At 32.9% G+C, this 12497-nt stretch overlaps 3 protein-coding genes across 11 annotated transcripts in view; all 3 read right to left on the reverse strand.

The window, feature by feature from the left end:
* Positions 1–12497, reverse strand: part of LOC122532589 (TAR DNA-binding protein 43) — a 26832-nt gene that overhangs the window by 7159 nt on the left and 7176 nt on the right. For 2 of the 7 annotated variants that reach the window (XM_043661477.1, XM_043661476.1), the window contains exons 1-4: positions 8051–8678; positions 5424–5593; positions 5147–5287; positions 286–1246 (exon numbers count right to left, since the gene is read on the reverse strand). In XM_043661477.1, the coding sequence (XP_043517412.1) occupies positions 392–1246; positions 5147–5287; positions 5424–5593; positions 8051–8288 (1404 nt within the window). In that variant the 5' untranslated portion in view covers positions 8289–8678 and the 3' untranslated portion in view covers positions 286–391. Of the gene's footprint in view, positions 1–285; positions 1247–1530; positions 3239–5146; positions 5288–5423; positions 5594–8050; positions 8723–12497 lie in introns of those variants that run through there. The other 5 variants (XM_043661480.1, XM_043661478.1, XM_043661475.1 and 2 more) reach the window with 5 other exon arrangements.
* Positions 9172–12497, reverse strand: part of LOC122532602 (sugar transporter SWEET1) — a 10508-nt gene continuing 7182 nt past the window's right edge. Inside the window, exons 2-5 of the mRNA XM_043661507.1 lie at positions 10392–10541; positions 10034–10111; positions 9597–9879; positions 9172–9516 (exon numbers count right to left, since the gene is read on the reverse strand). Coding sequence (XP_043517442.1) covers positions 9301–9516; positions 9597–9879; positions 10034–10111; positions 10392–10468 — 654 coding nt within the window. The 5' untranslated portion in view covers positions 10469–10541 and the 3' untranslated portion in view covers positions 9172–9300. The remainder of the gene's footprint in view (positions 9517–9596; positions 9880–10033; positions 10112–10391; positions 10542–12497) is intronic.
* Positions 10912–12357, reverse strand: LOC122532599 (alpha-ketoglutarate-dependent dioxygenase alkB homolog 7, mitochondrial). Of its 3 annotated transcripts, none has more exons than XM_043661504.1 (5): positions 12255–12357; positions 11686–11900; positions 11454–11627; positions 11268–11392; positions 10912–11207 (listed from the first exon to the last, which is right to left on the reverse strand). In XM_043661504.1, exons 2-5 carry the CDS (start codon positions 11791–11793, stop codon positions 11078–11080), a joined length of 537 nt encoding a protein of 178 aa, XP_043517439.1. In that variant the 5' UTR covers positions 11794–11900; positions 12255–12357; the 3' UTR covers positions 10912–11077. The 3 variants fall into 3 exon arrangements, with proteins under 3 accessions (XP_043517439.1, XP_043517438.1, XP_043517437.1); XM_043661503.1 differs by lacking the exon at positions 12255–12357 and adding an exon at positions 11973–12093; XM_043661502.1 differs by lacking the exon at positions 12255–12357 and having other exon boundaries at positions 11686–12097.

Raw genomic sequence — 12497 nt, forward strand, 5'->3', positions numbered from 1 at the left:
ATATATATATATATATATATATATATATATATATATATATATATATATATATATATATATATATATATATATATATATATACATACACATACACACACGCACACATATAAAGAAAAAAGAAAAAAAGAAGAAAAAAAGAAAAGAAAATATGTTACTTCTTTCTGTACGTTTCTGTGTAATAAAAACGTACAAAAAGAATCATCATGGAACCCGTTCCCCCTTCATTGAGACAGAGGCTTTGGTTCTTTCTTTATGTAAAATAAAAAAAAAGAGATTACTTTGTACCTACATACAGTTGCCTAGACACCTGTCACTTGTGTGGTTAACGTCAGGATCAAAGGAACGGATTCGCCACTTTCCAAGACTACACTGGGGGACCCCTCGACGCAGCTTATTCGTACTTGAGAAAGGTGTTCGATTTCTGATCACGCTGTCCTGGATGATTCTGCCAAGCACCTTGGGATGCGTTCGGATTATTCGGACCTGGACCACCTGTTCCAGGATTGCCAGTATTACCATCACCACCCCCTTGATTCATCCAACTGAGAAAGCCAGAGTTTCCACTGTTACCGATACTATTGTTGCCTGAAGGTGGTTGACCAGGTGGGCCAGGCTGGTTCGAATAGCCCTGATCGTTTCCCTGATTCTGCAAGTTACCGATCAGACCCCAAGATGCTTGGTTTAGTGCAGCTGCGACCAAAGCTGGGTTGACTGGCAACGCGGACAAATTCAATCCTCCCATCGCCAATGGATTCGACATACCGCCGCCGCCGCCGCCGCCATTGTTTTGCCCGGTAATGCCCAACGCTTGGAGATTAGGCATGTCCAGATTGCCCCTATTCCCTGGATTGTTCCAGCCATTTGGACCCATATTGTTACCTGAGTGGCCCATGTATCGATTACCCTGATAGTTCCCCGGCACGTTATTCTCGACGGGACCTGGGGCACCTCTACGCATGTTCGAGTTCACTTGATTATTGAAATTCTTATTGTTCCCCTCTGACTTCGGTGCGGCGTTCGACACGTGTACAGATACTCCTTTAATAATGTGATCCTCGCCGCATAGGGACTGGGCTACCTCGGGATCTAAGAAAGTAACAAATGAAAATGCACGGAAAGGTTTTGGGATGAACACGTCCGTCACTTCGCCATATTTGGAGAAATAGTCGCGCAGATCATCAGCAGTTAGGTCTTCTGTACAGCGTCCCACGAATACCTTGCAGGGTACTTGCTGAATCATTCCCTCCTACGCACAAACGCACAATCAATCAATCATGTACAACAGTATTTTTGGTAATTGTTTTTTTTTTTTGTTTTGTTTTTCTTTTCTGACTTATTCAGTAAAACTTGTGTACAGTGCATGTACAACGTACAATGTTTCATTTATATCAAAAAGAAATGGTCAAACATTTACTGATTTGAATATCTCCAACAGCTTAGTTATAAATTGCAGCATTCGTATTTTTGATACAACAATTAGTCGTTCAATTCAAGAATAAATAATTGAAGAAAAAAGAAAGATAAACCTAATTCGCACTGATATCAAGTTTTATAGAAAAATCGTTTTGATATACATTTCTATCTAATGATTTTCAGAAAAAAGGGTATCGCCCCTTTTACATATTTTATAATGTAATGTAAATATATAATACTTAAGCACTATGGCCTCCTCAAAATCCATGCAATCTGTACAATATGCTTTATATCTGTATATATTCGATGTAAAATTTCATGCTATATATATATATGGCTACATACATACATATATATATATTACATATTATCTTAAACTGAATAAGCACAACAGTTTGATGACAAAATGTGGATAGTTATTCGAAGCTATTGCTAGTACTGTAAATAACGTAATTTTTTCTTTTTTGTATTTGCAACAAAAATCACGGATCAAGGGGAATATACAGTTCTTTGTCTTTGTATCAAACGTTACGTTCGACCATCTGAAGAAAAGTGAAATTCAAAAGATTCGCTTATCAAACTGGGATACACATGCTCTCTGTTCCCATCAAAATGTATATATTCAAAATGATCACTTGAACGAGTGGCTGAGAAGTACAGTAGAGTTCATTTCTAATCAATGACACATGTACTATTGATTATCAATGGGACGAGTGAAACCTTGTCCCATTCGACAGATGAGTAAAGAGCAAACGAGTTACACGAGGTACAAGAGCGAAAAACAAATTACGATGCATATTTCCAAACTCCCTCCCCCGTATCGTTCGATGATACCTCGATACAAAAGATGATACCGGGCGTTACAAAACTTAACTTCAACCACGCGAAATCTCTCTCTATTCCCGTTGAAGCGTGACACGTATGTATTTAACAATAGTAACAAGACTCATCAGTATCTTGACGTGTCCGATACGTGGTGATCCCTCGATGGACGGTGCTTGTAATAACGATCGTAATAGTTTTCTTTGGCCGGGTATCTTGTCGTGTCGGCAAACCTGGCGTCGACCTCCTTCGCGTCCGGCGGATACCTGGCGTCCACCACTTCTCTGTTCTCGACGGCATATCTACCTTCTGGGTCTCTACCGTCGACCGTGTATCTTCTATCCATGTCACGATTATCCACCGGATATCTACAATCAGCCTCTCTGCCGTCAGCCGGTATCCGATTGTCCGCGTGTCTAGCATCCGGATATCTGACATCCAGCGTGTATCTACAGTCCGTCGACGCGTAACGGCCGTCCGCCTCGTAATAATTTCGATCGTAACCGTAATTGTATCTAGCTTTGTCCGTGTAGTCCGGATTCTCCATGACCGGGTACACGGCACGTCCTTCGTAGTTGGTGTATCTTGTATACTCCGTGTCGGATGGATACGCCGCGCTAGGGTTCGGGGCTGCTGCCACTGCCGCTGCCGCTGCCGCCGCTGCCGTTGTATGCTGGACCATGTAATTACGTGTGTCATACCCGGGATCCTCATAGGACGGGTAACTCGGTTTCTCGTACGCATTATAGTTCTGGCCCTCGTACTTGTACTTATTGTTATCGTCGTATGGATAATTGGGGGGGTACGACGGATAATGCGTCGTTTTATAATCGTACTCCGAATCGTACCTAGGTGTATTAGCAGCTTCGGACGTATTTAAGTTGATATACGGTTTTGCCACAGGTACCCGTCGACTACTCGGCGTATGAACCGGTATAGGGCGGTAGCATTCATTGTGTTTGCTCGTATCATACTGACGAGCCATCATTAAGCCATCAATATTCTGCAACCAGATATACACCAAGCCCTCGACAATCACATACATATTTTTTATCTATTATAATTGATTGAATTACACACATATACGCACTCTCGCTCATTAACGTACTTCTTTTCTTTTCTTTTCTCACTCTCCCTCTCTCTCGCGCTCTCACTCTCACTCTCCCTCTCTCTCTCACTCTCTCTAGTTTCATCTTTCTATTTTTTTTTTATTGCTCTTAATCTTTCTCTTTTGCTTCAACGTGTCATACCACATACCAATTTTATAAAGTTCCAAACCTATTGCAATCGTGACCACGCGCTAATGAAAGATTTTTTTTTCTTTTTCTTTTTCTATAATAATAAGAAACTTGTGCACACTCTATCTGCTCGTGTCGACACCATCAGCATCATTCTACAACTATTAAAACAGGTCGATTAATTGTTATGCTGAGTGATTCTGTGCATTATCGTTTACCGATCTTTTTCGTCTGAGTTCAATCTAAACCACTGAAACTGGAAGTATACTTCACCTCGCAAAATTCAATGCTCACTTCAAGAGATTATGACAATTTGTTACGTTATACACACCTTTGATTGCACACACTGTCACGCAGATCATACCCATTACAATGTTTATATCTCTCGTCTTCAAGAAATTATACACTTAATCGATACTCGACTATTTGTCATGTCTGAAACTCACTCCCAGTGTATAACATATGTTTTGGTGTGGAAAATAAAAACCAATTTCTGTAAATCTCGTCTCACAGACGTAATGATACTGTTCTGTTACTCTAACAAGCTAACGGCTGCATGATACATAGAGAATTCTTATGAAAATTTCGCATTCAGAATCGAATTCATAAAATGGCAGTCCTGCGTGTTGCAACTAATCTATCCTGAGCTCTGTATAAATCAATTGGGTATGAATTTTCAAGTTTTTTAAATATTTGTATATTTGAAAAAAAAAAAAAGGAAAAAAAGAAAGAAAAAATAACTGACAGTGCTACGCTTTCATAGCATACTCGTGAGAGTTTCCACACTATTTAAAGAAAACACAAACATACCAATGTTATTTACAAGGCCACGCAAGCATACTTCTTTAAAAGTATCTCACTCTGCATCGTACAACACTCATTGAAACATTCATACACATATATCACATTTCCTTTATAAATATGCCACTTAATTCGACTACACATTCATCTATTTATACCACAGTATACTTTCTTCTCAAGAGATATGTATATATATATATATAAAAAATGACGTTCAAAAATTGTAAATAGAAACGAATTAAATGTCTCATAGTCATTGTGCAATAATTCGTAATAGAGAAAATAATCTTTTAAAGGAAAACTCGCGTCTGTGCCCATTGTCAGGCCTTAATCATTCCTTTAACTTTTTTTTTTTTTTACTATACCGTTTATAGCGCGATAAATAATACCTTATGGCGTGCATCATAGATCTATATAAAGTATATGTATAAAAAATCGTTCTTAAGAAGATTCAATTACTTCTTAATTACTTACAAGAAGGCTATTTTGCTTTTCATTTAATTAACAATGCTTTTGCTTTTATAATTTTTAGAACATCTTTTTTATGGTATATGTTATATCATTGTGTTTGCTGAATCTTTAAATAACAAGAAACATAATATGAGATACACACATATGTATGTAATTTCACAGAGAAATACAAGACAAATGTTAAACTTTTCATGAACTTTCATTTACATTACTGTTATATGATAAACGGGGTAAGTTCGAAACAAATATATAACAAAGATATAAATCTATGATTTGCACGCGAATATCCTACATATGCATTAAGATCTTAAACAATTGTTAAATAGTTGAACATTTCATAGCTACTCGAAGTACATAAAGAAACAATTAATATTTGTCAATGAACATAATGATGTTCTTACCTTACTGTTGGGAACCTTGACATCACACCATCGCCCATCAATCATGTGTCGTTGGGCAAGGCATCTTAACTGAGACTCGTAGCTTCCAAATCTAATAAATCCAAATCCTTTGCTTTGTCCTGACTTTGCATCTTTTTTAACCTACAACACACGACCCACGTAAGATTTTAATGAAACAATCACTGTAATTAGCTCTAACATTGCTGTTTAATACTGAATTATTTTATACATATATAAAAAAAGAGAGGGGCAAGGGAGAAGAACTAAGAAAACTCACCTGTGCCATGAGTACTTCGCCAAATGTTTCGAAATACTCTCGCAAGTTCTGCTCAGTGGTTTTCCATGGTAAACCAAGTACGATCAAGTCTGTGCAACGCAACTTTGTTTCCATTCTTTTAGTCTTAGCTGTGGAATTTTCCAAATTGTCATCAGATTTACGTTTGTTCTCTGAAAAGATATAAGTGTTCATGTCTACTAACTTTTTTTCATTTTACTAGAACCTTTTCCAAAAAAATTTGAGCCATATATAAATTTACAAGAAGAGAGAAAAAATAAACGTGACTATAATAAAAATAATAATAAAAAAAAGTAAAAGTATGGAAATCCAGTACAAATAATCATTTATCAAAAAATATTAAAAAATTTGTGTACTTTACTGCGTGTAACTCTGCGTGTATATGTGTATGTGTGTGTATACATGTGTGTGCAAAATACACATATTAAATATTCAAGTTCAATTTTTCGTATAGTTATGCACATATATAAATGCAAACAAATTTTAATTATTATAAATAAATGAATGTTTATTAATGTCATTAATAAAATAAGACAATATGAATTTTTATAATTTAAGTCTATTAATGTTTAATCATTCAATCATATATTAGCATGTGCTTATGTTAATATGATTAGATAAATAATCAAAGTCAATACTCAAAAGTATTCAAAGTTAAATGGAGTACTCAAAAGTATTCAAAGTTAAATACAATTATCTTAAGTTCCTCCAATTCCCAGACACTTTCAACAATTTTCCAAGCAATTGATGCTTTACAGATATTCCAATGGTTGCTTTAATCAATTTAATCAATTCATAATATTATAGTTCATTTTTTTCTCCAATCTATTTGTGCATGTTTGTAAAAGGAAAAAAAAAAATGTTTTGTGTTGCTCAATTAGATATGCTAATGTAAAGAAAAATATAAAGTAAATAATATGCATATTGAATTTATACAAAATTGTGAATCATACTATTATTCATATTACTCCATTCTATTTTTTTTTAATTGAAGAAATTTTTGTCATTTGCATTAAATAATGAAACATCATCAAAAAATTGGAATTTATAAAAAAGAGAGGAATCTTATGCATGTTTTAAAATAAAATTTGAGGTCTGTATCTCTTATGGAGATAGAAGTTAATATTTAGCCTATAGGAATTGGAGAATTACTATGAAAGTCATACATTGTGAGAAAGGGTAAAATTCTGTTTTTGAAAAAAAGTAGTAAAAATATGAATTCATTTAAAAAAAGAAAACAGAGAAAAATTTGTTGCACAATAAACATAAACACATGTACTGGACTTCGGGGGAGGCAGGAAATTGATCATAAATATTTATGCATGTAAGTGCAATATTCAAATCAGAAGAGTTCATTATTTATGGTTCTATAAAGAGATATTCATTATTTATATTTTATAAATGATGAATATATAATGATGAATGGTTTTACATTTATGGAATAAATAATGATGAATTTACATTATTTGAAGATGCATACGTAATAATTTTTTTATGAAATTATGAAATCAGTTCATCTATCTTTAACTTCCGTAAATAATTTAGATCATTTAAATTCTAAAATAAATTTTACTTTTAAAATAAATTTTTGTTCTTCCTGAAAAACCTTTGAAAGTTGTAAAATACAAAAGCTTTATTAACTAAACACATTTTTAAAAACCTAGAATTTTAAAAAAATTAAATATAAACATGAATAACTGAATAATAACTTTTTTCTTGTCCACAGAGGATTTGTTTTATATATATTACAAATATATATACATAATAAATATATGTAATAAAAAAATTATATAAATGGACTTGTATATTTTCTTGTATGTCAATGTTTTTATTATTGTAAGAATTTGTTCTAAAATGTTCATTTTAACTATACATGTGCATAATGCTAAAAAAATATTTAAAATATCCAATCTGATTAACCAGATTTTTAAAAAATACATAAAATGCATAAACGTTCATAATCATCATAAAGTTGATGTGAATCATTCAAGATCAAGTATATGAACAACAATATTTCTAAAGAAAAATTTTGTAGAAACTGACAAATCTAACAATTAATATCAAATGATAATTTTCCAGTAACAAACAAAAGATCATCACAAATCAAATCAATATTTGTTATCATAAGAAAATTTTGTTTTAATAAGAATGAAAGTTCTACATAACTTTGATAATAAAAATCGAGAGTTAGTTATAATAACTCTCAACCAGTGCTTCTCATGTTTTACAAAAGCTTAGAACAAAAATTTGTCTCTTTTAAAATTCGTACAAAAACTTAAAATATATTATATTTTTATTCATCTTACATATGTACGTAGAAGCATATATATATATATAATGTACATATATATATATATATATATATATACCTGATCTTGATTCGTGTGGCGTTAGTATATTTTCAGGGGGTGGGAAGGCAGAGGGGAAGGGGAAGTCGGTGGGGAGAGGAATAAAAGAGAGGAAGGGAATGGGAAGGGAAGGGAAGGGAAGGAAGGAAGGGAGGGAGAGAGAGAGAGAGAGAGAGAGAGAGAGAGAGAGAGAGAGAGAGAGAGAGAGAGAGAGAGAGAGAGAGAGANTCGAAAGACGATACTTCGTCGTGAAATAAGCACCTTTTGGAAAAACACAGAAGTAAATCGCCTTGCCCCATCCGTTTTCTGGAGGATGAAGGCGCCCGTCAACAAGACGAATGCCGCGCATCGTCCGAGATTCTGGATTCCGATATTTCAGGCCACATGTCCCAGGGAATTGGGCAGTTACGGTGGTCAATAAAAGTGTGCTATCGTCCTCGGTTGGTAATTCGATCGGCTCGTCACCCTCGTCCTCGGCAACCTGGATGTACGACGACATGATTTTTTCCCCCTTCCAAACGCACGGTCTTTTCCCCCAAACAAAAATCAAGCGGAACGGTTTTTCCCTTTTTCTCCTTTTTCTTCCTTTTCTCTTTTTTTTTTCTTTACGTTTTCTTCTCGAGAAAGGAAGAGTATAGAAATTTTTCCTCTCGTTCAACACAACAAACACACACGCTCGGGCTCGCAGTCAGTCACGCAACACCGCACCTCTTTCTCTCTTCTCGCCTCCTCCTCTGCCAGTGCTGCCAACTGATCCGCCCCGGAACTTAACCAATATACGCACACCGCATAATATGTCTGGAAATTTCCACTTCATTTCCGTTTTCGAAATTAATATTCCTGAGGGGGAAATCCGAATGCTACGATCGACATTTTGATATTAAAATGCGAGAGAATTTTTTTGGAACGGGAACAGTACTTTCTCGTCGATTAAACGATACTTTTTTCGGAACATTCGAGAGAGACACGTAATTAATACTGAAATCAAATGAAGCACCTATATAGGTTTTAAGATACTGTAGAAAATGTATTTACATATCTTACGTGTTAAAAAAGAAGAAATAAAAATTAAAATGATAAAATGGTGAGATTATCATTTAACATGTATTGATATTGTAAAATAAAATATTGAATAGGAAAAGTGATCGTAGATTTGTAACATGAGAAATATTTTTTATAATGAATTAATTATGTAATGTATTTGTTTTTTAAAATAAATATTGTTCAATGCTCCTGTCGTATTTTTATGAATTATACATTTATCAATTCTTGTCCTGCTATCTAGGGAATTTTATAGAACTGGTGAAATTTCTTGGAAAGTTAGTCTCATTTTTGGCGGGAAGGAATTGAATTCGAAGAACGCCTTTTAATTAAAAAGACAATTAATTTTTTCAAAAATATATTTCTTCGTGAGAACATATATCGAGTGTCTTAATTTATAAACAATATGCTAAAAAATATATGATATCTTTCCCAGTTAGAGCATAATTTGTGAAATATATTTCTTAATATTATATCAAGTGAGCCTCATTAAATTGATCGTTACGATAAATTAAAAAGAAACAAAGTTGAAATGCAGATAATACACAGCCTAGAAAGTTTGGTATTTCTATGAACTGATCATTCAGAAGGCAACCATATGCAAACCACTGACAAGAAACTATTAAAGAAGCCATAATAATGGGAAATGGTAAACTTTCTGTACTTTTAACTCTTATCACATGTGCCTGAAAAATATTTTGTTCATTTATCTTTCTTTCAAACTAACCAGCTATTATCTGTTACTGAAAAAAATCAGGTGACTTACCAACATCATTAATGGAGATGCAAAAAATAATACTGTTACTGTACAACTAAGGAAACCAACGTACTTTGAGGCTAAAATTCTGTCTTCCTCATAAAAACTATAAAAGTACACAACTGCGAGGAAACAAGTTGCTGCAATCATTTGCCTTATTGGTTTAAACTTTTTTACACTATATAAAATGAATACGTAAACGTAAGACGCTTGGAGTATTGAACCAAATACATTCACTAATAATATAAATCGATCTCCAATGAGCATACCATATCTCATCCATAAGACGCATCTGTAACATATTATACAAAGACTTGACTCTAATGACAAAATTCAAGTAAATGTCAAGAATTGTCATCTTTATAAATACAATACGAATAATTATTAACAAAAAAAAACAATTATCAGTAATAAATTGTTCTTAAGATAAGAAATATAACACTTACGATGTATAACATGTTACAAATGCCAAGGCTGAACTATTTCCCGTAGTGCCATTTTTAATGATTTTTCTGCACACCAGCCTAAAACATTTTTTTAACTTTTTTTTAACATTATTGTTGAATAATGAAATTTACACAAATGTAACAGATATCTTTAAAAAAGAAAGATGAATTATCTTAATACTTATTTTTTTTTTGCTACTTTTTTATTACCATTAAAGGAAACTTTTACATCTTATGAAGTTATATGATTCTAATTTACGACTTTATTTGACATGTTTATGTCAACAAATCGCATAGTTATGCTTTAGGATAACTACTCGTGAGGTTAAGTCCGGAGCTAGTTTCCATTTTTACTTACACACCGGCCAAAAATTGTAAAACTGTGCAAATTGAAGCGCACGTGGCTAATGCGTCTTTAATCCCCGTCGAGATCATGATTTAAAATGTTCATATCTCCATGTATCAACATTCATAATCTTGATTTTTAACCTCGATCATGAAGTACGGTCTAGTTTTATTACGGAAAAGTGACTATATATCAATCCAAGGAGTTGAGTAAGAGGAGGTAAATAAGCCATGCGATCGAAATCTAAACGAAACTAGTTTGAATTTAGTGTCCTGTAATATAATAAAATAAAACGTTCCAAACATTAATCTCTTAAATATATTTTATTACTGACTAATTAGATGTGACAAATTCAGCAGCTCAATTTATAGATTTTTAAAAATATCAATGCAAACTGACAAAATCATTCCAAAAAATTATAATTTACTAGTGATTATCAACCAACAACTATCGTATTACATGACTGTATATGTGTGTATATATATATACTTTTATCATTTTATATTTTATATCTTTTATATACAATATATACATACATATACAATATAAACTTGCGGTATAATTATCCAGTGTTCCAATAATGAAGATACAATAAAAGGGTTATTTTACATGAAAAAATATTTTAAAAAGAAAAAATAACATTTTTTTATTTAAAGCCTTGTTTTTTTGGAAAAACAAGTTAAACGTCTAACTGTATACTAAGTGTTATGTTGTGGTTGACATCTACATATTACTGAAATACGTCTATCTTTTGGTATATGTTGTCCTTCAAAAAAAGATTCTTCATTTTTTAAAATTTCGTGATTATAATTATACCTAGCTGTACCACTATAAAACAAAAATATTAGACATGAATACAAATAAATTAAAAATACATTATTATATTACCTCATTATGTATAACGATCTTCTGGGTAATAGAAAGTCCTTATATAAAGTTTCATTATCAACCATTTTTAATCTCATTACGCTATCAGTTAATAAACTTAAACCAGCAATAATTTCTCCGCAGAACTATGACAAGAATACCATGTAAATTTTGTTTGTACTATAAACCAAAAAATAAAACACATACTCTAATGCTGTCGACATGTGGTTTTATCCACCCTTGCGGTGCTAGGTCCAAAACATGTACCAATGAAATTTTAGACATATCTTTAGGAAATGCCCTATCTTGAATTTTATTTATTATTTTTATGTTTCTCTCATTCCACTTATTTTTCTCCGTCTCTCTATAATTATGTATTGCCTACAATTGATTAAAAATGTGTAATTATGATAAAAAATAACAATTCACTTATACTAACGTCATCCCAGTGCGACTGTTCGTATTTTAATCTCCTCATATAAGGATCAATTTCTTCAATTAAGAACTTTTCTTCTTCAGTTGTAATGAAATTCGGTAGAACTTGCATAGTTCTATCAAGTTCCCCTTGCCAATTTTTTAAATTGACATCCGTCTTAGTAAATAGAACTTCAGATTGCGAATAATACTTTGCGTTAACGCAACTGAAAGTTTTATCTATGAAATGAGTAAATAAATTCAATCTAACTTTCATCCTTGATCAACTTTTTGGATAGGTTAGAAACATACAACGATGAAGAATAAGACTGAGAAATGAGTTCAACATCAATCAATCAACGATAGGATGTAATATAGTTCTTCAAATATTCTTCAAATATATTTAATTATATTTATATCATGAAGTAAATATAATTTCCTCAGAAACATACATATCTAAATATATAATCTACAGTTATTCCCGCTCAAAATCGTACACCATGTGGCGATTCAGTAAAAAAGGAAAAAACCTTGTTTCTTATTCTTTTTATTTATTTTTATCAAATGTTCAACCCTTTTTTTATTTATTTTTACCAAATGATCACCCCTAGGATAGGTGCCGGAACTAATTTATATTGTTGTCCTTATCACACGCTGTTGCCCTCTTTGTCTACTGAGCGAATGAGTCTGTCCTTGTCACACACTATCGCCCTCCTTGTCTATCGCTATGTATGCTGCTTGTCGTACGCTAGTGCACTCCTTGTCTAATGACGCTAGACAAGGAAAGCAATAGTGTGCGACAAGGACATCCTTCGATCTATTGAAAAAAAAATTCAA

The sequence above is a fragment of the Frieseomelitta varia genome, unplaced genomic scaffold (assembly GCF_011392965.1).
Source record: "Frieseomelitta varia isolate USP_RPSP 00005682 unplaced genomic scaffold, Fvar_1.2 scaffold_460, whole genome shotgun sequence".
NCBI lineage: Eukaryota > Metazoa > Arthropoda > Insecta > Hymenoptera > Apidae > Frieseomelitta > Frieseomelitta varia.

Bases quoted from the DNA above. Each gene is read 5' to 3' on its own strand.
- LOC122532599 (XM_043661502.1), bottom strand. From the start codon at position 11,937: ATGAAAGTTAGATTGAATTTATTTACTCATTTCATAGATAAAACTTTC. The intron at 11,393-11,453 runs GTATGTGTTTTA...TTCTTGTCATAG, and splicing joins CACATGTCGACAGCATTAGA to TTCTGCGGAGAAATTATTGC. The intron at 11,208-11,267 runs GTAATATAATAA...TTTGTTTTATAG, and splicing joins AGATCGTTATACATAATGAG to TGGTACAGCTAGGTATAATT.